Source organism: Rhinolophus hipposideros (assembly GCF_964194185.1).
Source record: "Rhinolophus hipposideros genome assembly, chromosome: 3".
NCBI classification, from domain to species: Eukaryota; Metazoa; Chordata; class Mammalia; order Chiroptera; family Rhinolophidae; genus Rhinolophus; species Rhinolophus hipposideros.
The window spans coordinates 2,064,336-2,086,024 of record NC_138049.1 but is presented as its reverse complement, the minus strand read 5'-3'; the positions used below and the strand labels follow the sequence as shown (position 1 = coordinate 2,086,024).

General features: G+C 45.4%; 1 protein-coding gene across 7 annotated transcripts in view; it reads left to right on the top strand.

Annotated features, from left to right (window-relative positions):
- The first annotated feature begins 6,563 nt into the window (after window positions 1-6,563).
- The window catches only part of CEP43 (centrosomal protein 43), a 30,349-nt gene continuing 15,223 nt past the window's right edge, over window positions 6,564-21,689 (top strand). For 2 of the 7 annotated variants that reach the window (XM_081044796.1, XM_081044795.1), the window contains exons 1-7: window positions 6,564-6,760; window positions 7,168-7,221; window positions 10,460-10,514; window positions 10,891-10,979; window positions 11,678-11,815; window positions 14,338-14,418; window positions 17,199-17,258. In XM_081044796.1, the coding sequence (XP_080900922.1) occupies window positions 6,659-6,760; window positions 7,168-7,221; window positions 10,460-10,514; window positions 10,891-10,979; window positions 11,678-11,815; window positions 14,338-14,418; window positions 17,199-17,258 (579 nt within the window). In that variant the 5' untranslated portion in view covers window positions 6,564-6,658. The remainder of the gene's footprint in view (window positions 6,761-7,167; window positions 7,222-10,459; window positions 10,515-10,890; window positions 10,980-11,677; window positions 11,816-14,337; window positions 14,419-17,198; window positions 17,259-21,689) is intronic. The other 5 variants (XM_081044800.1, XM_081044799.1, XM_081044798.1 and 2 more) reach the window with 3 other exon arrangements.

Here is a 21,689-nt window from a genome sequence, read left to right as displayed (position 1 = left end):
AACTGATGGTTGCTAGAGGGGAGGGGAGTGGGGATGAGGGAGAAGGGGAAGGGATTAAACAGCATAAATTGGTAACTACAATATTGCCACGGGGATATGAAAAATAGTTTGGGGAATATAATCAGTAATGTTGTAAAGATTTTGTCGGGTGTCAGATGGGCACGTTTTATTAAGGAGACCACTTCATGGACCATATAGAGGCCCAACCACTGCACTGTACACCTGAAGCTGAAGCTGAACAGTACTGTAAATCAACTGTAATTTAATATGTGTGTGTATATATATGTATATATATATATATATATGTATAGTCATGGGGTATGGAGTGCAGCATAGGGAATAGAGGCAATGGAATTGTAACAGCTGTATACAATGTCAGAGGGTTAATAGATTGGGTGAGGGGGGTTATCACTGTGTGAGGGGTGAAACGTCTAACTGTTGTATTGTTTTGTACACCTGAAACTAATTTTTAAAACATGTATAAAAATAAAATAGAATAAAAGATATTTTCAATCAGCACACACGTGACGTGCATATGTACATATGTGTGTGTACGTGTGTGTGTGAGTGTCTGTATCTCACAGGCAATGTTTTGTAAGAGAAACCAGAGACAAATATAAAGTCTCTGAATTTTTCATTCTTTGTCCTTTTAGAGGCTTCCTTTCTATTGGTTAGCATTTGAGTGGCTCTTAGGATAGTTCCTTGACAAACAGAACGGAAAATTTAAGTTCTCTGCACTTTATGATTTATACCAATTTTACATAATTTAAGTAATTTAAAGCTGAATTTTTCAGCTTATAACTAGGGTTTTAAAGCACCCATTTTGGAATTAAAATAGTACTAATGGTTTTAATTAATTTATCTTAGCCTTCACGCACTGGCCAAATTCTGAGCTTGAAGGTTAAAGACATTTAAATAATGGGTTAAAATAGTGACTCAAAATATAGTAACAGCTATTCAAAGTCATTTTTGAAAACCCCGATTCTTCAAGTATGAGTAGTACACAGCTTCTGAAACAGAGAAAGTGCATTTCCAAGGTTTGAGTGAATAGATATGGCTTCCGTAACAATCAGTTATGTGTACACTTAGCAACAGGCTGATTAAATTCATAAAGAGGGCTACGCATTGTAAGGCTAAATAAGTAAATAAGACCGCAGAGAAGCAGAGGAGGAGAACGAAAGTGCTTTCCTATTCTTCTCAGCATTGAAGAACAGCTCATGTAAGGACATCAGTTAAATGGGGAGTCCATTAACTGATGGCCCTAGCTGTCCACTTCCACGCCACCCCTTTCAGCAGTTAATGAAAGACAATGAAGAAGGGGGCCCCTGCCATTTGTCCTGGTGCACACTGTCCCCTGGTGGCAATGACTGTGTCTTTGGAAAGGTAGAATCACCTTACCTCTCTCGTTTTATTAAATTACATTCTATAAATATTGGGAGGAAAATATACAGTGGAAAGAATATGTGTTGGGAACTGAATAGACTTGGTGGTTAATCTTAGCTGCCAGCTGTGTGACTGTGGATAAGCTACCTAACTTTTCTGAGCATTAGTTGCAACAAAATAACAACTCAAAAAAAAAAGCATCATGGAGAGAATGAAATCAGGTTGTATATACAAAACAACTACTAACGGTTAATACTTACTGTACTTTCTGTGCTTCAGACATTCAGTTCTACCTACGTATAGCAATCATTCTACCTGCACGGGGAGATTTTTATCCCATTTACAAATGGGAAACTGGGGCACAGAGAGATTAAGGAACTTGCTACAGTCAACACAACCAGAAGTGAATTTGAACCTGTGTCGTGGGGCTCAAAAATTCCTTCTGTAACCGCTACACAAAACCTGGTATCCAGTCCTTGTTCCAATGACGAGCTAAGCAATTTCAGTGAAGTGTGAAGACTATTCCAATGGGAGAGACGCAGGCTTCTTCTCCTTCCCCAGCATGCTGCTGGCTTTTGCACAAACTATAAAACATTTATGGAAACACAGAGGCCATCGAACACCTTAATCATTCTCCACCTCTGTGTAAACTATCCCGACCCTGACACACACAGGATGGCTGACCTTAAGAGAGAAAGCACGGATATTCCTAAGTTCACACTGAAAGGCTACCACCGTGGTTCAGGACACCTTTTCTGTTTGACTGTTAAAGACACAGGGACTGCCTAGGCCAAAAATGTGCGGCTGGGAAGTCAAAGGCATCTCCCCTGCTCTGGCCCCCTGCGCTTACTGTGAGAGTCTGCTTGCAGAGTTGGTCCCTGTAGCACATTTGTAGCTCAAATCCATTCTCTTCTCTGCACCGTCGCTGTAGCTGTAGCGTAAGTCCAGGTCCTTCCTCTTTTTTTTTTTTTTAAAGGCAAGTTGTCTTTAATTTTAGGTGTCAATCTGAAATATGCTGAATATGTTCACACAAAAACTTGTATACGAGTGTTCATAGCAGCATTGTTCTTGACAGCCCAAACTAGGAAACAAGGCAAATATCCATCAACTGATGAATAAACAAACGGTGTTGTAATACAGGGTCTCTGGTCCCGCTCTCGGCAGGTGGACAGAGAATATGGTGAGGCCAAAAAGGAACAACAACGGAGCCATACATTGGGGTCATACCACTATATTCTCGATGGCAGCTGGTCAAGACACAAAAGCAAACATCCGCCAGTACCCCATCGAGGGGTCTTCCTGCACCCGTCTCACTGGCAGCCGGGGGAGACACAGGAAGTAGGATCAACACAATCTGCAATCCGCCATCCGCGCTTGCTAACCCCACTTGCTAGCTGTAATCCGCACTTGCTAGCGTAGCCACGGCAGCTATATTAGTGTCTAAGGGCTAACTGGTTACAGCTGACGGCCTCTACTACCCGAGCCAGCACCTTTCCACGTGAGGTCGAGAGCCTGGAAACTGTTCTCTGGGACTCTGTCCCTACAGGCGTCCATCCATCCAATGGACTATTACCCGATATTGGTAGTAAAACATTAATCGTCGGTAGGAAATGCAGTAGGGACACAGGCTACAACATGGATGAACCTTGAATACATTAGGTTACCTGAGAGAAGCCAGTCACAAAAGACCAAGTTATATGATTCCGTGTATAGAAATTGACCAGATAGGCAAAATTACAGAGACTTAAAGTAGATTCATGTTTGCCTAGGGCTGCGGAGTGGGGTGCAGAGTGAATGCTAGTGAGTATGGGGTTTCTTTTAGGGGCACCAAAATATCTTACAATTACAACGTGATGATGCTACACATTTCCGTAACTGTACTAAAATCATTGTACACTTTAAATGGATGAACATATACGTGAATTATTTCTCAACAAAGCTGTGAAAAAAAGAGCATCATATAGAATAGCTGGGATAAGGAAGTGAATTAAATAACATAAAATCGTCAACTGTGCAGTTGTTCCTTCTTTATAATGTTCTACTATAAAATATGGAGACCAAATTGGTAAAAAAAAAAAAAGAACAAGCTAAATGTGAAGCACATAATTAGTATCACATTTAAGGGCATTTTTTCCATCGTTTTAACTTTAAACCATCAATTTTGGTGAGATATGAAAATTAATAAATTAATAGCTGTCTTAACTCCCAAGCCAACCAGTGAAGCATTTCCCATTTCTTCCTTCTTAATTTAAGGCTTATTTGGGATATTCTTTAAATGTAATAGTATGTTTTCTTTCAATTATTAAAAATTTTAAGCAACAGTATTAAAAGTCCCATGTTTACGACTATATAGATGGTGACATCTGCAGCCTTAAATTCCTCAAGGAAATGGATGTTTTCAGACAGAGCTTCTACTTTATTAATTTTATGATAGGAAAAACGCATGTATTTTAGGGCAAATTCCCCCATTATATAAGCCACTCCCCAGGAGTAAGGAGGTACCTTAACTCTTTTGATGAAGCAGTAATTGAAATTAATACTGTAGTGACTTGGAAAGTTATCTTCTAAAGCTGCTAAAAGAAATGAAATAGAGAATTGTAGTTTAGCTGACAGAGGAGCTCTATTTGCAGACCTAGAAAAAGTCAAATAAGAATCAAGTGTGATTATTTAACAAAGAAAATCCCACGTGTTTCTGATAAAAAAAATCAAGCGTCCCTTCCACCCCCATCACTCCCTCACCCCTGCCCCCACTCATTCACTTCTTGTTCCTTTCACTGAGCCCCACACTGTCCCCCCAACCCCCCCAACAAGGTCTTTTTACTCTGGCAGAAGGTTCACTTTTCATTACTTAGCATGTTTACGCTGCTTACATAACACTTACCTTTTCGTTGTTTAGAATAGTAGGAAAAGTTCCTCTCTTTCCCGGATTTCAGTATGTCAACTTGTAGGAAATGAGCTGCATCATCTTCTGAGTAATTTTTTATCTTAGACAAACCTTTCTGAGTCTCAGCTGGCTCATATCATCATCTGCAATGTTCATGGTTATCATGCTGTCGTGCGGGGCGCCCTACGGGGTCTCTGCTCCCGCTCCCCACATAAGAACGCAGGATATGGTGAGGCCAAAAAAAAACACCCACGGAGCCATATGTAGGGGAGTCATACCACTATGGTCTTACTGGAGGCTGGGTTTACACGACGTGTGACCTGCTGTCCGCTTTGCTGCCAACTGACCGACTCTCCTCCACCCTCCTCAGCTCCCCTCCGTAGCCGAGGCAGTTATATCAGTGGCCAATGGCTGAACGGTTACAGCTGACGGCCAACCAGCCACAGCTGACGGCCATCTACTACCCGAGCCAGCACCTCTCCACATGAGGCCGAGAGCCTGGAAACTGCTTTCTGGGGCTCTGTCCCCACACGTGCAGATAAAGTTTAATGATTTACTGCATGGAGCTTAAATCATGGCTATTGTAGATGGTAAATCACAGCTGTTCATTGATGGCCCTCTGTATACATATGACCGTACTGGGTAGTAACAGTGTCACAGAAAAAGTATGCTGCATTCTCTGACTGTCTTTTAGAAACTTACATTCCTTTCTTAAAAAAAAAAAATAGAATAATGTAACTTTATTATTTCTTTTATTACATGGCATGTGGTAATAGGTTCAAGGAATTTCCAGCGGTTCCATATACCAAGAAATTAGCTCTTTCTCCTTGAAATCTGATGAAATAATAGCATCTACACAGCAAACTTTCTTTAGAATTCCTGACAAGCGATTCGCCTTCCCTTTCGAGTGGAGTCCAGGCCCGTCTTTCTCCCCAGTGTCACTGCATCCAACTCACCCTTCACCCTCTTGCTTCTGGATGCTTCTAAAACCCAAAGGAGCTAATGTCACATTCCTTTTCAAACCATGTTTAGCATGCTATTTCACACCTTCAAGACGAAAGTCAAACTCATGTTATTAGTGGCTAATGCCCTTGGCGATCCATTGACTTCCTGTCTCCAGCCCTCTTGCCATCCCTGCACAAAGCACACTGCCCTGTGCCTCTTGGCCTTGGTGCTCTGGGCTGTTTGGCTCTGTCTGCCCAGAATGCCCCTTTCTTTTTCAGGCATCAGTAAACCCCCCACTACGATTGCGTGTCTCATGTCAAGTGTGCTGTCCTCCAAGAAGCCATCCCTGTTCCTTTGTCTTGCAGGGTGTTAGGCGGGGTCTCAGCTCCCGCTCCCCACACAAGACGCAGGATGTGGTGAGTCTAAAAGGAACATCCATGGAGCCATAAGTAGGGGAGTCACATCACTGTAGTCTCGCTGGCGGCTGGGTTGGCGACACAGGAAGCAGAAACCACACGATCCACAACCTGCCGTCCACTTCTCTCTGCGAACCAACTTCATTTGCCAACTGCAATCCGCACTTGTTAGCTCAGCCACCATCTTCTTGCTAGCCCCCATTATCTGCTAGTGTAGCCACGACAGTTATATTAGTGGCCAGTGGCTCACTGGTTACAGCTGAGGCCAGCTAGCCACAGCTGATGGCCATGCAATCACAGTTGACAGCCGTTTACTACCCTCGTGAGCACCTTCCCACGTGAGGCCGAGAGCCTGGAAACTGCTCTCCTGGCTCCGTCCCACAGACCCGCCTTACATGACTAAGTCTGGGGTAGGGGGCTTGGTTTGACTGCCCCAGAGCGGACCCGGAGACAACAATTGAGTGTAAACAGTTTATTTGGGAGGAGACCCAAGAAACCCCGGTGGGGCAGTGGGGAAACAGGACAAGGCAGGGAAGGAAACGACAAGGGCTGTGCTATCAACTTACACACTGCTAGTAACGGCACCAAGCGGCCCCGCCCCATCCCGCTGCCTCACTCCACGTTCCCGGTCCGCCCCCACCCCGCCCCCAAGCCAAAGACCCAGGGCCTCGCTCCGCCCGAAACCCGGGCCCCGCCCCCGCGATCCTGGCCACAGCGCCGCCCCCTGAGGCCCCGCCCTTCAGCAGCACCCCAGACCCCACCGCAGGCACCGAGACCACGCCCCTTATCCCTAAGACCCCGCCTTCCCTTGCCTCCCGCCTCCGTTGACTCGAGGCCCCGCCCCCGCACCCGGAGGCCCCGCCCCAGGCCCCGCCCCGGCGTCAGGTTGCGCTCCGAGGCCCCGCCCCTGGCGTGACGGGCTGCGCGCCGGCGCCGGGGCGTGGTCTCGCCGCGCTGCCCCACGCCGCGAGCGATCTGCGGCGGCCGTTGGCCGTCGGCGCGGCTTGGCCGGTTGTCTTGGAGAAGCAAGATGGCGGCGACGGCGGCGGCGGTGGTGGCGGAGGAGGACACGGAGCTGCGCGACCTGCTGGTGCAGACGCTGGAGAACAGCGGGGTCCTGAATCGCATCAAGGTGGGCGGGAGGCCGGCCGGCCAGGGCCTGGCGCGGGAGGCCGGCGCGTGCGGCCCGGGGCGGACGGTGGGCGTCACAGAGGGACGCGGGTGCGTCGCCTGGCCTCCGGGCGGGTGCGGGCCGAGGGCCAGGCCCAGGGCGAGCCCGGCGGTGGGTCGCCCGCCGCCCCTCGCGTCCCGGGCGGGGTGGCCGCTCAGAGCCTGGCGGGGCCGGTGGGGGCCGAGCGCGGGGCGCGGGCGCGCTGTGGCCCCTGCACCGCCCGCTGCGCCGTGTCTCCGGGGCCGGGGGCCTTGAGGTGGCGTGGGCGGTGCCCGCGGGACTGGACGCGCTGCGCTCTCGTCCTGGAAGTCGTCTGCAAGCGGCTTCGGGTCCATGACCCCCACCCCCTCCCCCTTTTTTTCTTAAAGGCTGAACTCCGAGCGGCTGTGTTTTTGGCGCTAGAGGAGCAAGAAAAAGTAGAGGTATGAAACGTACAAACTTTACCGCGACTGCATTCGTTTATGTGTCGTTTCCACTAAAAGCACGTGACACGCTCCACGTGGTCGTGCGCTAGCGGCTCGTTTTGAACCATTAAGGGTCACGTTTCTTTACAATACAGTGAGCGTTCACCTTTTTGTGTGTGTTTCAGCACGTTGGGACAATCTCAGGAAAGTTACGGTCCCACAGTACTCCCGAGGCCCGTGTTCATCTGGAGTGTCACAGGTCCTCCGGTGTTGGGGACATCTGAAACGCAAGGTCCCGGGAGCTGTGGGAAGAAATGGTCTAGTCTCAGTGTGCTGCGGGATCCCTCAGAACCTTTCCTGGGCACGGTGGCTCCCCACCCGGTGGGGGAAATGCCACTTTTCCCCAAACTGGCAGACCACCTGGTTGTTTTAAAATCATGTCATCTTTCTGACCGTCACACGTCCCACCTCCTCTCTGTATCTAAGTGTGTTTACTCCTTTCTCCCTGCTCCAAGGCTCAGCACCACCCTGAGTAACGATCCTGATCCTTCTCCACAGAGTCGCTGCACAATCAAGGTCCTCAGCGTGTTCGGTGACAAGTCAGCCTCCTCTCCTGTCACTTCTTCAGACCTAGAGGCCTGCGCCTCCCTAACCTCATGAAGCTTTTCAGCTCTTGGCTCTTGATCCTGGCATCAGTCTTCTCTTGGCTGCCGTGCGACCCTGACTGATCTGGACCCCATGGTCCAGCTCTCCAGAAGACTGATGGCCTTGTCTCCCAGTTATACTGGGTCTGGAAAAAAAATCTCATTGGTCATTTAATTCAGCAAACTGACTCCCTTCCTGTTTGTCACCCAAGCCTGTGGATTGCTGGTGTCACTGAACGGTGGCTGCAACCTGAGCGAGGCCCTGACAGGCCCAGACCTCTGCTGTCTGCATAGCAGCTCCCACTTCAGCCCCACCTTAGCCTTCCGCCAGACCCCCTTCTTCTTCTTGACAGCAGGTCTTGTCTCTCCCTTGCAGGGAAACAGAAGCCTCGGGCATCAAGCCCTCACTGTGTGTGTCCTCCAGCTACCCTGCGTGTGCACGCTGCACTTCTTTCCTTCCTGCTTGCTATTGGAGGCTCTCTCTTCACCAAGAATCATCACTTTCTCTGGGTTTGTCCTGCTGGTACTCTTGGCTCCCCCCTCTTTGTTGGCTCTTCTCTTGAGCGTGGAAACAAGTTTATATCTCAAGGAGAAAGCTGTTGCCCTCGTCTCATGTTCTGCTTTTTAATACCACTTTTTTCTCCCCACTGTCAAGTTTTGAAAGAATGTGTATGTCTTATACGATTTATATTCCAGGCACCCTTTAATCCATTAACATTTTAAATCCATCACTGTTACACCTTAGTACTTTCTTTTGCTGCTGTCAAGAAGAATCCTAAGTAAGTATATGTTCTTACCTATCTTAGTGGCTCTTTGTGGCATTTGACATTCTTAATTCCTTCTTCCTTCCTGAAAATCTCCTTTGAATTTTGGGACTTTTTTCTCTTCTGTTTCTTTTTCCTTTTTCCTTTGTGCATTCCTTGGTTTTTGCAGCATGACCTTTTCCTGTACCCGCATTTAAATTCTTGGTGTAGTAGCCCACAGTCCCCGTCTGGGTTCTCTGCCTGGGTGACCTTGACCACACCAGTAACTCAGCCTTGTATCTGGTCCATATCGCCCTCCTGAGCTGCAGACTGTAGGTCACACTGTTTGCCTACGGGGACCGTCACTTATCCAAGTTGGAAATCCGAGAGCCCTTGCTCTTCTTTCCACATGTCTGTCAGTTCTGTACCTGAGGTGTCTGAGGGGGTTCTCTGCTGACCCCCTGGCCTGCGCTTAGTTATTCTTTCCAAATCACTTGACCCCTGCCTATTCTCCTTCACTGGTAGTCCTGACGTCTTTTCTCCATATCGCTCCTAAACTGGCTAGTCGTAACACACGTTTGATCTTGCCCCTCCGTTTTCTTCAAATATTTCAGTTGACCCAATGTCTTCAAATTTCCTGGACCAGCCTACTGAGGACCTTTGTGATCTTTCCCCTCATCTTTTTTAGGTTTTTTAAAAAACTTTATTGAGGTATATTTGACCTATAGTAAACTCAGCATACTTAAAATGTACAGTTTGATACAGTGTAACATACTTAGGCAACCATGGCACAGTCGAGATAGTGAACATATCCATGACCCGCAAAAATTTCTTCCAGCCCCTTTGTAATACCTCCACCCCCACCTCCAACTCGGGCACTCAAGTGTTTCTCACAGCTATGCAAATGGAATCACACAATCCGTACATTTTTTCTTTTTGTTTTTGGTCTCGCTGCTTTCATTTAGCATAATGCATTTGAGATTCACTCATATTGTCATTTGTATGAGTAGTTCATTCCATTTGATTCCTGTGTAGTATTTCATTGTATGAATCGATGACAATTTAGTCATTCACAAATTGTTGATGGACATTTGGGTTGTTTCTAGTTTTCAACTCTTATAAATATGGCTGCTGTGAACATTCATGTACATGTTTGTTGCTTGGGTCCATGCTCTTTTTACTCTTGAGAAAATAACCTAGTGGTAGAGCATTTGGCAGGGGCATGTTTAGCTTTGTAAAAACTCCACCAGGTCGCTGTCCAGAGTGCTGGCGCCATTTTACTGCAGCCTGTGTGAGACTGGTGCTGTGCCTGTAATTCATGTGGTCTGCTTACAGGAGCTTTGCTGTGCTCAGAGCATTTTTTTCTTTACTCAAATAATTGTCTAATGACAAAAATAAGTTGGCCTGTGCACTACGTAAAGTCATCTCACATACTACTGATGGACTGGGAATTGTCACTGTATAAGTAAAGTCTTGTTCAGAATAAGTATGCCACAAATGGTACATATCTAAGATGACAAAATAGCAAATTTCATATATTTGAAACAATCAGTTTTTTAAAGTAAAGTGGAGGTTATTTCACATGAGTATTTGAAGATCTAACTTCTAAAGCAGTTTAATCAATTTATAAAACATTTAAAAATTAAAAATAAGCACAAATCTATATGTGGCTTTCTTTTGTTAACTTTGAAATATTATTAAATAGCACAAAACAGTTCTTTTAGTAATCAGTTGTGGAATGGGGTTAGCCATAATTTTATGAATGACGATATTTTACTTACATCTTTGCTAAAAAAATTAAACTTTAATCCACATTTTGTAGTTGTTCTTAGAGTAACATGGCACTTACAGTCTTTCATTTTTTAACAGAACAAAACTCCTTTAGTCAATGAAAGCCTGGAAAAATTTTTAAATACGAAAGATGGTAAGATCTTTAGCTTGTTCTTGTTTATTTTGTCTGTCTCTGAATTTTCAAATCTTGACTCTATTTGGGAGAAATCAGGAATTTCAGGTTATTGTTTGAAGTCTGATTCTAATAGGTCCTTACTTTAAAATCATATTTTATTGGACAACTATTAAGTTGTCATAAATTTTATTGGTCATGGGAAACTGTTGGATGAAACCAGTTTTACTGTAAGAAGCAGAATACTCAAGTCCATTTATATTGAGAAGCCTCTTTTCTCCCATTAATTTAGCTTATCCCCTTTGACAGCATTAGTGAAGAAGCCCCAGGGCTCAGACTTGCTCACCATCTCTCCCTCCCTCTCTCTCCCTCCCTCTCCCCTCCACCCCCCTCGCAGGCCGGCTGGTGGCGAGTCTGGTTGCAGAATTTCTTCAGTTTTTTAATCTCGACTTCACCTTGGCTGTGTTTCAACCTGAAACTAGCACAGTAAGAATGATGCCTTTTATTTACATTTACCTTTGAAGACTTTGATACAAATGAGTTCATTATAAGCTGAAAGTTAACAAAGTTGCACAGCTTACAGTGTCTCACATCGAGATCATTCTTTTCGGTTTTTCCTCAAAGCCGTCTGAACTGCCAGCTGGCACCAGTGTCCCTACTTTATGGACTTGAAACAAGCGTTATTGTAGAGTTCACTTCTTAACAGTTAGACCGCACCTGTTATGTAGACTTGGAATGTAGAGACTTGGTAAAGAAATACATAATTAAAAAAAATGGACTCTTGCATTTCCCATATGCAGAATTTCAAGTAGAAATTTGCTCATGAGTGGTGTTGTATTTTATGTGTTTTTAACACTCACAGGAGCAACTGTGCTTCTTGTGAAAAGAAAAAAAATACCACTAAACAGTGTGGGTGTGGAGCCCACTGTTTCATTCAGTGAGTGTGCATTTGGGCGTGAGCCTCAGGGAGGGGCGAACTCGTGCTCCCATGGCTGCTGGTAATCCGTCCCCTGCCCCCAGACGTACATAGTTTATAAAGATGGGCATTTCATTCATGAGGAAAACGCTCTCTGAGTTTAGAGATGTCTCTGAGTTCTGGAAATATTTTTCTTTAAACTCTGAAAATAATTTCGCGATGTTTTTGTGCACTTGTAGCTTATTTTTACATCTTATTTCTTCCCTAGTTTCAAGGTCTTGAAGGTCGAGAGAATTTAGCCCGAGATTTAGGTATTATTGAAGCAGAAGGGACTGTGGGTGGACCCTTATTATTAGAAGTGATCAGACGTTGTCAACAGAAAGAGAAAGGGCCAACCAATGGGGAAGTAAGTACAATCTATCCTTTGTTACCTCTTTCAATTATTGGCTACCGAGTGTAGCCATGCAGATTAGTGCATATGTAGCGAAACAAGGTTTAAATAAAAAAGGCTGTTCCTTAAAAACAAACTGAAGCACACTCAGATGGTACAGATGCACATTTTAGTGAAAATCAGAGGGGTGGCCACTCAGGCTGATGTGGAGCTCCACCTGCTCTGTGGAGCGACACTCAGCAGTGGTGGGCCTGGCTGTGGGGGACGCACCCAGCTCCTCCGCCGGCTGGCGCTGCTCCTCTCCCGGGTCCTTCTCTGAGAACGGGGGTGGGGGACAGGACAGCACACTGGGGGCGTTGTAAGGCTTCCACACAGGAGTCGGGGCCTGTGGGTTGGGAGGGCGCCCAACCTTGTTACGGTCTCAAACAGGAAAGGGCTGCTCTATGTCTGTGCTCATTAGCTAGCTAAGTCTGAACTGAAAGGCTTGTTTAAACTACGCCTGAAACTGTTTAAGCTATTGATTTTGCTGAGTTTCTAAACATTGTTAAATTTCTGTTTTTTGGATTAGCCATTGCCTGTCTTACTCTTATCCTTTCCTTTTAGCAATACTGCTAATGAGATTAATGGTCTGATTTCTAATTACATACATTAGCTTTATGTAAAGATACTATTCTCAATGTAGACAGCACCCTAACTGGTCCAGATACCTGGTTAAGTGTGTGCTTTCAGTCACAAGTTTACAGGTAAGAATGTGCAGGGTTGTGGCTGCCATTCATTCCGTTTGGAGAGGCTCAGAGTATGTTTTCTGGTAGAATCTTTGGAAATCAGTAAACTTGACTGAGTACTCGTTGCATCTGAGGCATAATAAATAGATTCTTTTAATTAAACGTATACTAGAAGAGTTGAGAGCTATTCCAGGTAAGATGCTTTCATAAGAAAATGGGCATTTAAACAATGGTCTATGGCTGTAGAGGAAGTAGCATAGAATAATGATTAGTTCTCAGCATCCTGAGTAGTGAGTTTTAGTTAAAAGCGGGCAATGGTGGTTTCATGTTGAAAGTTTGTTAAACTCAGCCTCGGTATGAGGACTGGGAAGGGTGTTCCCGGAAGGACCTGGAAGCCGATGAGAGGGCGGGAAGCAGGACCACACCTGGCAGTGGGCGTCGCCAGCCAGCCCGCCAGCCTGTCCAGGGCACGGGTGGTCACCACAGCCCGTGTGTTAACGTTTCACTCCTGCGTAATTATATGACGAGTTTTTTTGTGTGTGCTTATTATGTGACGGGCATTGTGCTAGACGGTAGTGAATAAAAGATCCAGAAATGTAAAGAATCCTGAACAGTTTGGTACCTGCTCTGTCCTGAGCCAGCAGTCTGCGGCTGGTGGCGACATCTGACTTCTGTGGCCCTGACCTCTGTCTCTTTACCAACCTTTCGTTTCCTTTCCTACTTGCTCTTGGGTTCACCCCTGGGTTGCTCATATTCTCTGCCTATGTGCTCTCCCTTCGTCAGCCTCCCAGTAAGAGCTTGGACTCGGGCCAGACTGCTTAGGTTCGCCTCCCAGCTCTGCCACGTCCTGTGCGTGGCCATCTGAAGTCATTTAAGCTTCTTGTCCCTTAGGCTCCTCACCTGTGGGATGGAGCTAAGAAGTATCAGCGTTTGGGATTGTAGTGGCAGGGCTGAAGGGCTCAGCGCAGGCATGGCCTGGGAGCAGGGCGTGGCGTGTGGTGACCACACAGACTGGCCATCCTCCTTACTGTTCCTGACTGCACCATTACTGTTGGATGGCTCCCCGAGGCCAGCTCAATCCTCGCCCCAGCCTGAGACCAGAGTCTCATACTCCACGTGACATACCCACCTGCTTGACCCTCCAGCCACTGGAGTCCCGTGTGAAAAACAGGACTTGATTCTCTTTACTTGTGACAATAGTGGAAGCCATAAGAGACAGAAGACCCTCCCCCCCCAGGTGCTCGTTCTTCTACACTTCTCTCTTCCGCAGACTCCTTGGTTTCAGCTCAAGAAGTTGCCCGTCCACTTGCTAGAGTATTCTTTAGTATCCAGTTAGCTCTGTGAAGTTGGGCACGGAGACAGCTGGACTGGAACCTGTGCTTTAAAAAATGAAAAGGAAGTGATGGGTGTGAAGGAGGAAGGCGAGTTGTGCCATTTGAGGAGAGCACGTTGCACAAGAGGCTGGCTGTTTGTTATGCCGTCTTGAGACAAAACGAAGTAGGAGGAAGACCAGCTGCTCAAGAATCCCAGGACCCTGGGGCAGGGGCTTCCTGCTGGAAAGGAAGCTGGGGGCATATTTAAATGCCGACTGATGAAGTGACAACATAGGTAGTTGGGATCTAATTGCATTTTGTTGTGGTTTTTTAGTTAAAATTAGGGGAAAATTGAAGTATGTTTACATTAATTAGGAAGAAATAAACATACCAACACGTATAGTAGTTTTATAAGCTAAAATTCTGTTGAGATATAATTGTTAATAGTATATTTGTTTATTTTAAAATATGATTTAATTTTAAACTGTGACTATTTTAGGGTGCACTAGATCTGTCTGATGTACATTCTCCACCGAAGTCACCTGAAGGAAAACCAAGTACACACACAGTACCCAGCAAGGTGAGTTGGCCACCCAAGGAGACCCTGCATTGAGATCCTCGGGGGCTGGTCCGCTCCCTCTGGTCTTACTTCTTACAGGTTGTGTTGTTTGGCAACACAAGTGCTGTTTAGTTTCTTGAAAGTGCTTTTTCCCCATTGATGAAGTATATATTTTAAAAAATTATTTTGCTTTGTTAGTAGTTTTTGAATTTTGTGTCATAGAAAGGAATATGCTATTAAATAACAGTTGTACAGTAGTTGGGCTCATTTGGTACTTTGAACATTTTTTTCCTTCATTGAACAAGGAGGTTTACTTAGTTTTCATTTACAAAATTCCTAGCTTGAGAATGGTAGTTTCTAGAATATAAAACCATTGTGTTGAATATATAAATGGGTGACCAGGCTTGGAATTGTAAATCATGATGGATTTTTTTTATATGAATGAGCCATTTTGAGGATTTACAAGAAAAGCTGTATGCTCTGGTTATACAGAGGGTGCCAAAAAATGCATACATGTTTTAAGAAAGGAAAACTATTAAAATTGTAATACTTGATATATACTGATAACAAAAGATGAACACAAGTCACATTTGACTTCTGCAATTACAAGAGGTGCTCAGAGTAGTTCCCATCGGCGTCCAGACACTTCTGATGATGGCGAACTACTGCTTGAGCATCGCTGACCAAAGTGTCCACTTGTATACATTTCTTTGGCATCCCTAGCATTTGTGAGAATTGTTAAAGTTAAGGCCGTCTCATTCCAGGGATTTGGTATAATGGAGAGATAAGTTGAGTGGAACACTTGAATTTAAAGTCAAGGGTGTTTGTGCTACTAGCAGGAGGGGATAGAAAGGTGATTGCTGGGAAGCTGCTGTCCCCTGCGACTTGGAGTAGAGAGTGCGTTGATAGAGCCAGCCCGTGTCAGCAAAGGGTGCGGTTGCAGCCGAGTGTGGGCTGTGGGTGGTCTTCTGGTTTCCACCCCCCAGCAGTGGACTGGTGCCCTGGAGTACATCCCAAAGGTTCCTCGTAGATATACGTCGTGTCCTTAAATCAGGTGATCTGGGGAGGGAGTCATTATTCTGCTAGATTTCTTTTCCTCAGTGCCTGGGCACAGAACACCGGTGAGTGGTTCCTGTTTGTTGCTGGTTCTTTGGTGGTGTTGCTTCTTTTTATCTTTTAAATTTAGAAGTGAAAGGAATTCTATGCTTTATTTCTAATCAAAGAGAGACACCATCATGCTGTTGATACCGTGTTTCCCCGAAAATAAGACCTAGCTGGATAATCAGCTCTGATGCATCTTTTGGAGCAAAAATTAATATAAGACCTGGTCTTATGTTAGATAAGATGTAGTCTTATGTTATAGTAAAATAAGACCGGGTCTTAAATTAATTTTTGCTTCAAAAGATGCACTAGAGCTGATTGTCTGGCTAGGTCTTATTTTCGGGGAACACGGTAGTAGTTCCTTTTCTTGGAGATCTGGTTAGCCTGCTCTGTAAGGAAGGTCAGTCTTTGAAGGCTTGTTGTGTTGATGCTGTAGGAGGCCGTAACCACGGTAACAGAGAACGCAGTCCTGAGGAAATGTAAAGTCCTTTCAGTGGACTGCTAGGTTCCTTTGTAAGAAAGCTTTGCTTTCGGTGACAGTAACTGGCTTCAGAGGGGTTAATATGAACACATAGTCCAAAATAGTTATCATGAACTTTTGGAAGTTTTCGTTTTAGCAAATTACTATTTTTTAAAGTAAATTACTAACCTTCCACAAGTTGTATGTTTTCAAGACAAAGTATTAATGTGTGTTTTACATATAAGAGAATTCTCTTTAGATAAGTTTTTTCTTTTTTTTTGAAGATTTAAGAATTGTGATGAGAATCTTACGTTTTAAGTCGAGTTAGGAAATGTTGCTCCAAACCAGGGGTGTCCAAACTTTTTTCAACATTTTTTACCAAGGGCCATATGCAGTAAAATACACAAACAGCTGGGCCACTCACTCGAGGTGAGGTACGTATTGCCTCACCTGGTTTATTTAAATAAACTAAATATATTTTTGGAATTTGGTGCGGGCCAATAAAAAATGGATCCCGCAGGCCGCAGTTTGGACTCCCCTGTTCTAAACAGTCACAGGAATTGGTGGTGATTTTTCAGGTTGGCTTAGAGAACAGTGATGTGTCCTGCAGGTCAGTCAGTGTCCTAGGCCTGCGGTGGCAGTGGTCGCTTCTGAGACACCAGAGCTCTCTGCTGGGGCTGGGATGGGTCTGTTTTAGGACAGGGCTTTTTTGGGGGCAGCTAAAATGCAATTCCCCTCCAGTCTTAAAGGATCTGGAATTAGGATTCCGGTATTTTGCTCACCCTTCTCTTGCCAGCTGCCTTCTTTCTCTCAGTGGCCTTTGAATACTTCTCTTTAGGGGGCCTCCTCAGCCTGGGAGCGCTGGGGACTCCAGGGAGCTGTGGCCCAGCCCAGGTTCCGGCCCGAACCTGGGGAGCCCGCCTTGTGCGCTCCTGACGGAGGTCGGCAAAGCCGGGTTTGTTAAAGGCCGCCGCGTGGGACTGTGGCTGCATGGAGTGTGCTGAGTGCTTCTCCAGGGCGCTGGCACCGGGTGGGCCGGGCAGGCCAGGGGCTGCTGACACCACTACAGGAAGAGAGTTAGGAAAAGACCAAAAAAGGGAGTTTAAAAAAGGAACATGTTAATTCGATTTTTCCATGTTTAAGACATTTTCTAATAGGAATCTTTTAGTTTGGTTGTGAATTAGTTTATTTTTAAATATTTGTACTTTGTGGTAAAATGTCATTTTATTCTCATGCTCAGATACCAAGGTATACAGGACAAGGTAAGAAGAAGACAAGCGGGCAGAAGTCTGGTGCCAAGGTAACACGCGTGAGGGCAGAGGGCGCAGCGCCCGCCCGCGGTGGGCCTGGGCTCCGTGGGCCTGGGCTCCGTGGGCCTGGGGTCAGTTCGCTTTGCAGACGGCACTCTCTGTCTCTAGTCAGAACATGACGGCGGTGGGGTGGCGTAGAACTACAAGTAACCTGACTTCCAGTTTTTACCTGGGTGAAAATCGTACTGTTGTAGTTGAAAACTACGCTCTCAGTTTTATTTTGAGAATTCCTTGCTTTTTGGCAATAAAAAAAGTTGTAAATGCTTATTTTTTGAATGGATCGTCATGTGTATATTCTTGATATTATGATTTTTATCTGAGGTAAATAGAGCATCCTACTACTTTCGGGATAAGTTCCAGTCTATAAATTAAAGGCTAAACTTAGTTTCCTTGCAGACGTCTTCGTTCAGCAGCTTATGAAAGAAACCACATTGATTAGCTGCCTCTGGGAGTGGTGCCCCGCCGTCATGGGTGCCTTGGCTGCTTCTGTTTCGTCCCCAGAAATGACAGAAGTTGACTGAGCCAGTCAATTAGTGACCTTTAAAATGTACACATTGGAAGCCTTAGAGGGTTACTATCCAGTTCTTAACAATTAGAATCAGGGAGTTATGTAACTGAATTCTGTGAGATTGATTGGTCCTGGTCAAACTTTGGTTTATGTGTAGATTGAGGACCTCCAAATGAAAGGGTTGTTAAAACATTGTGTTTGTTGTGTTAGCTGCCTTGAGTTCTGTTGGTTTCAGTGGTAAATTCCTACTGTATTTTGTTCGCACTATTTTTTCTGCATTGCATGCATGAGAAGATGTTGTGAGATGTTATTTAGTGAGCATTTGCACTGACCTCGTGAAAGTCACCTTAACACGATGCTCTGGGCAAGACCCTTCAGAGGTCCTCGCTCACGCAGTTGACAGCCTTATTGGAGAGCCAAGACAGAAGGAAGAGAATTGAAAATATAAAACAGCATGTTTTCTATAGATGCTTTTTATCCATTTCCTGAACTTCTAAGAAAAATAAGAGTATACTTCATCATACTAAATTTTTATAACCTTCCTGGTGCCATGGGTTTTAAAGAAGTTAAAACCTTCTGGAGCACACGGAGATGCATTTGGACTGTGTGAGGCCCAGCCGTGACCTTCGCGGTGTGGCGGGCACAGCCTGCGCTGCTCCCCTGCGCTGCGGGCACTGACGCGGCTGCCCGGAACAGCCCCTGCCCACGGCGGGAGGCTGTCGGGCCCCTTTAGTGGACTTCGTCATTGTAAGTCTGAGCCCAGGGTACTTCCCCCATCACTTGGAAAGCTGCTTTTCTCGACTTCCTGACCTGGTTTCTGAATTGCTTATAAGGAGTGTGTTGCACGCAGCACTGAGAGACGAGCCCGTGGCTCCTCATCCCTCGGCCTTTCTGCTTTGCCTCGCACATGTAGTTAGGTCTCCAGCTTCCTTAACGTCCTAAAGTCTTAACCAGTTACCAAGCCAAATACCAAGCTGCCCTTGGGGCTGAGGTCGGACACAGCAGGGCAAAGCCTTGCTGGTCCACGAAGCTGGCCTTCAGTGTGTGACCGGACTGGACCAGCGGGCGGGCCCAGCGCACCCAGCAGGCCATGTTGCTGGTCTGTCTGGTGGCTGCTGTTGTAGGCAGAAGGCACATGTGTTAATGGCTTGTTCTGAGGCCCTGGGCTGTTTTCAGAGAAGTTATATTCATATCACAAATGAACTTTTAAAGTCATTCATGTGTATGTGAAACTGATTTGTACTTACTACCATGCACCTGTGAATATGCAAAGCAAAATCTAAGGTTTCTGAGCTAATTTATTAAGTTAACAAGGGTAAAAATAAGTTACATTTCTGGCTTGGTTATTATGAGAGTTATGGATGGATAGAAGAATTGGAATACAAGGTGGATAGATACTAGATGGGAGGGTATTTCTTTAATGAGTTAACATTGTTAAATATATGTTAATACTTACTTCCAAAGTATCATGTTTCACTGTAAACCATGTCCTACCAAACATGGTGCTGGTTGTGTGAAAACAAACAAAAAAAACATCAAAATACTGCAGGCTTTTTTTGGTAGGCTCCACTAACTTAGGTTTTTACACTCAGTTGGAAAACCCGAATAAGATATTAGATGTTTTTTTGTTTTGAATATTTAGAATAAGATGTTTTTTAATCATCATATTAAATGTAATATGAATGGTTAGCTTTTTTATAATCAGTTTTCGGGTGTTTTAAAACTAGTGTATGTTGAGGAATTTTTAGTTTCAAGTTCTTAAAAGAGGACAATTCTTAATCCATTGCTCCTTATTTTCAGGAGCTTTGGATTGATTAGGGCAGTGATGGGGGTCACATTGTGTGTATGCTGGGGGTGTTTCTGCGGTTAGTCTCGCAGTCACACAGGGTTTTCTAGACAACCCAAGTATCATTGTCCCCTGCACCCCCTCGCCCCCCCACCCTGAATGAATGAATGAATGAGTCCACATGGAGGAGGAGGAGCAAGCGCATGCCTGCCCTTTGCCCTCGGCCACTGCCTGGCTGGTGGCTCAACCAGCGCCAGCTGCTGCTTCACACACAGACCGACTCCTTGGCGTGACTCGTGGCTCAGCCCTGCGCGGCGGGCTGGGAGGGGACAAGCTGGACAGCTGTGCAGAGTGCCACCAAGTCTGACTTGGGGGCCCGGGAGCCAGCTCTCCTGTGCACCTGCGGGGGTCACAGGTGTTCACACAGCGCAGCGGCAGCGTTTCTCTAGAAACCTGGGTTTTCAGAAAGGGCCTTACGTTTTGTGATGCTAGAATTCCACAGTGTTTACTTTCTAGGTGAGTGAACGCAAGTTTTGAATATGTGAGTGTGTGTTACAGCTGTAGTAAATCACTTTTCCAACTAACTGAGGCAGGGTCGGTGCTGCCCGTTGGCGGGTGGGGAGGTGGGGGTGTGGGCAGGAAGCCAGTGTGGCGGGAAGCGTTCATGACCCTGCAAAGAGGGTCTCCTTGGCTTTGATGTTTCTCTATTATGAGCAGTGCAGATCGAGGCTTTTATTTACAAAAACAATGTTTTCTAGGTTCATAAGACATGCTAGTGGTAATTCAAGTTTTTGGCTAATGGAAAATTAGTGGTGACTTTTACTGTGAAACAGCTCCATGATGCCGATTTTCTGTTAATCTAGAAATGCTTGCAAGTTTGAATATATCACTGTACTAGTAGAAAATTAAATATCTACTAAAAGTTTCCTACGAATTTACTGTAATTTACCATAAAGCTTATTAGTCTTGAGCTCCAGCCAAAAGAATTGAATGGCTGCTCCCATGCTGTGCAGGGTCTCTCGCTTTTGTGAAGAGACAAACTTTTTTGTAACTTGTAGTTATTGTATTTATCATAAACACCTCTTAGTTCCTAGGTTTGCTGTGACAAAGCACCACAAACTTAGTGGCCTAAAACAGCCAAATTTCTTGCCTCATGTTCTGGAGGCTGGATGTCCGAGATAGAGGTGTGGCAGGGTCGGTCCCCAAGGAGGACTGGAGGGGGAGTGGCCAGGCCTTGTCCCACTTCTGGTGGCTCCCGGCAATCCCAGGCGGCCCTCGACTGGTCTCTAGCACCATGCTCACATGGCGTTCTCCTGTGTAAGGACCCCAGGCATGTGGGGTTAGGGGCTATCCCACTCGAGTGGGACGTCAGTTGGCTCCCTCTCTAGTGACCTGACCTGTGCATAAGGAATGGCATACTCTGAAGTACTGGCAGTTAGGACCCACTAACGTTTTTGGGGAGACACAGTGTAACCCATAACAACCCTGAGGCCACTGGGGTCCAGGGAGTGAATTCCAAGGCATTATGGTGGCATTCTTTTTGGTGGTTGATGTTCACACAACTTGTTTTAAATAGTTCTTAACCTTAGCTGTTGATTCATCCTGAATCTGAACTCTATCCACAGCTAGTTGCTAGAACCAGTAACTGAAGTTTCTGTATGTGAGGTGCGGACTGCTCTTAAGCCAGGATGGAGGTTTTGAAGCCGATCCTGTGGTGGACGTCGGGAGTCGGTTTGTTGCTCAAAAGATGTGGCTTCCATGGAAACTGCTCTTCAGTTGTCCTTTTGTTTTAATCTGCAGAATGTTTTGATAACTCTCCTCTTAGTGTGGATGTTTTAAATAGTAAACATTTGGAATTTAGTGAATATATTAGTAACCCAGTGGGTAGTGGTCTTTTTGGTTAAAAACATAAAAAAGCCTTAGTTAATAAAGTAATGATACCTTCCTATGTGGTTTAGACATTGATTTTGAGAGCAGTTCCAAAGCAGATTGAGTATTTCAAAGTTTAATTTTACTCCATAAGTAGGATTGTAGCTGTAAAACAAACTACTGTTTTTAAAAATATGTGTAGTGTTGGACATCACGGTGTGCTTTCCTCCATGAGGCGTGTTGTCCTAGAACTGTTCT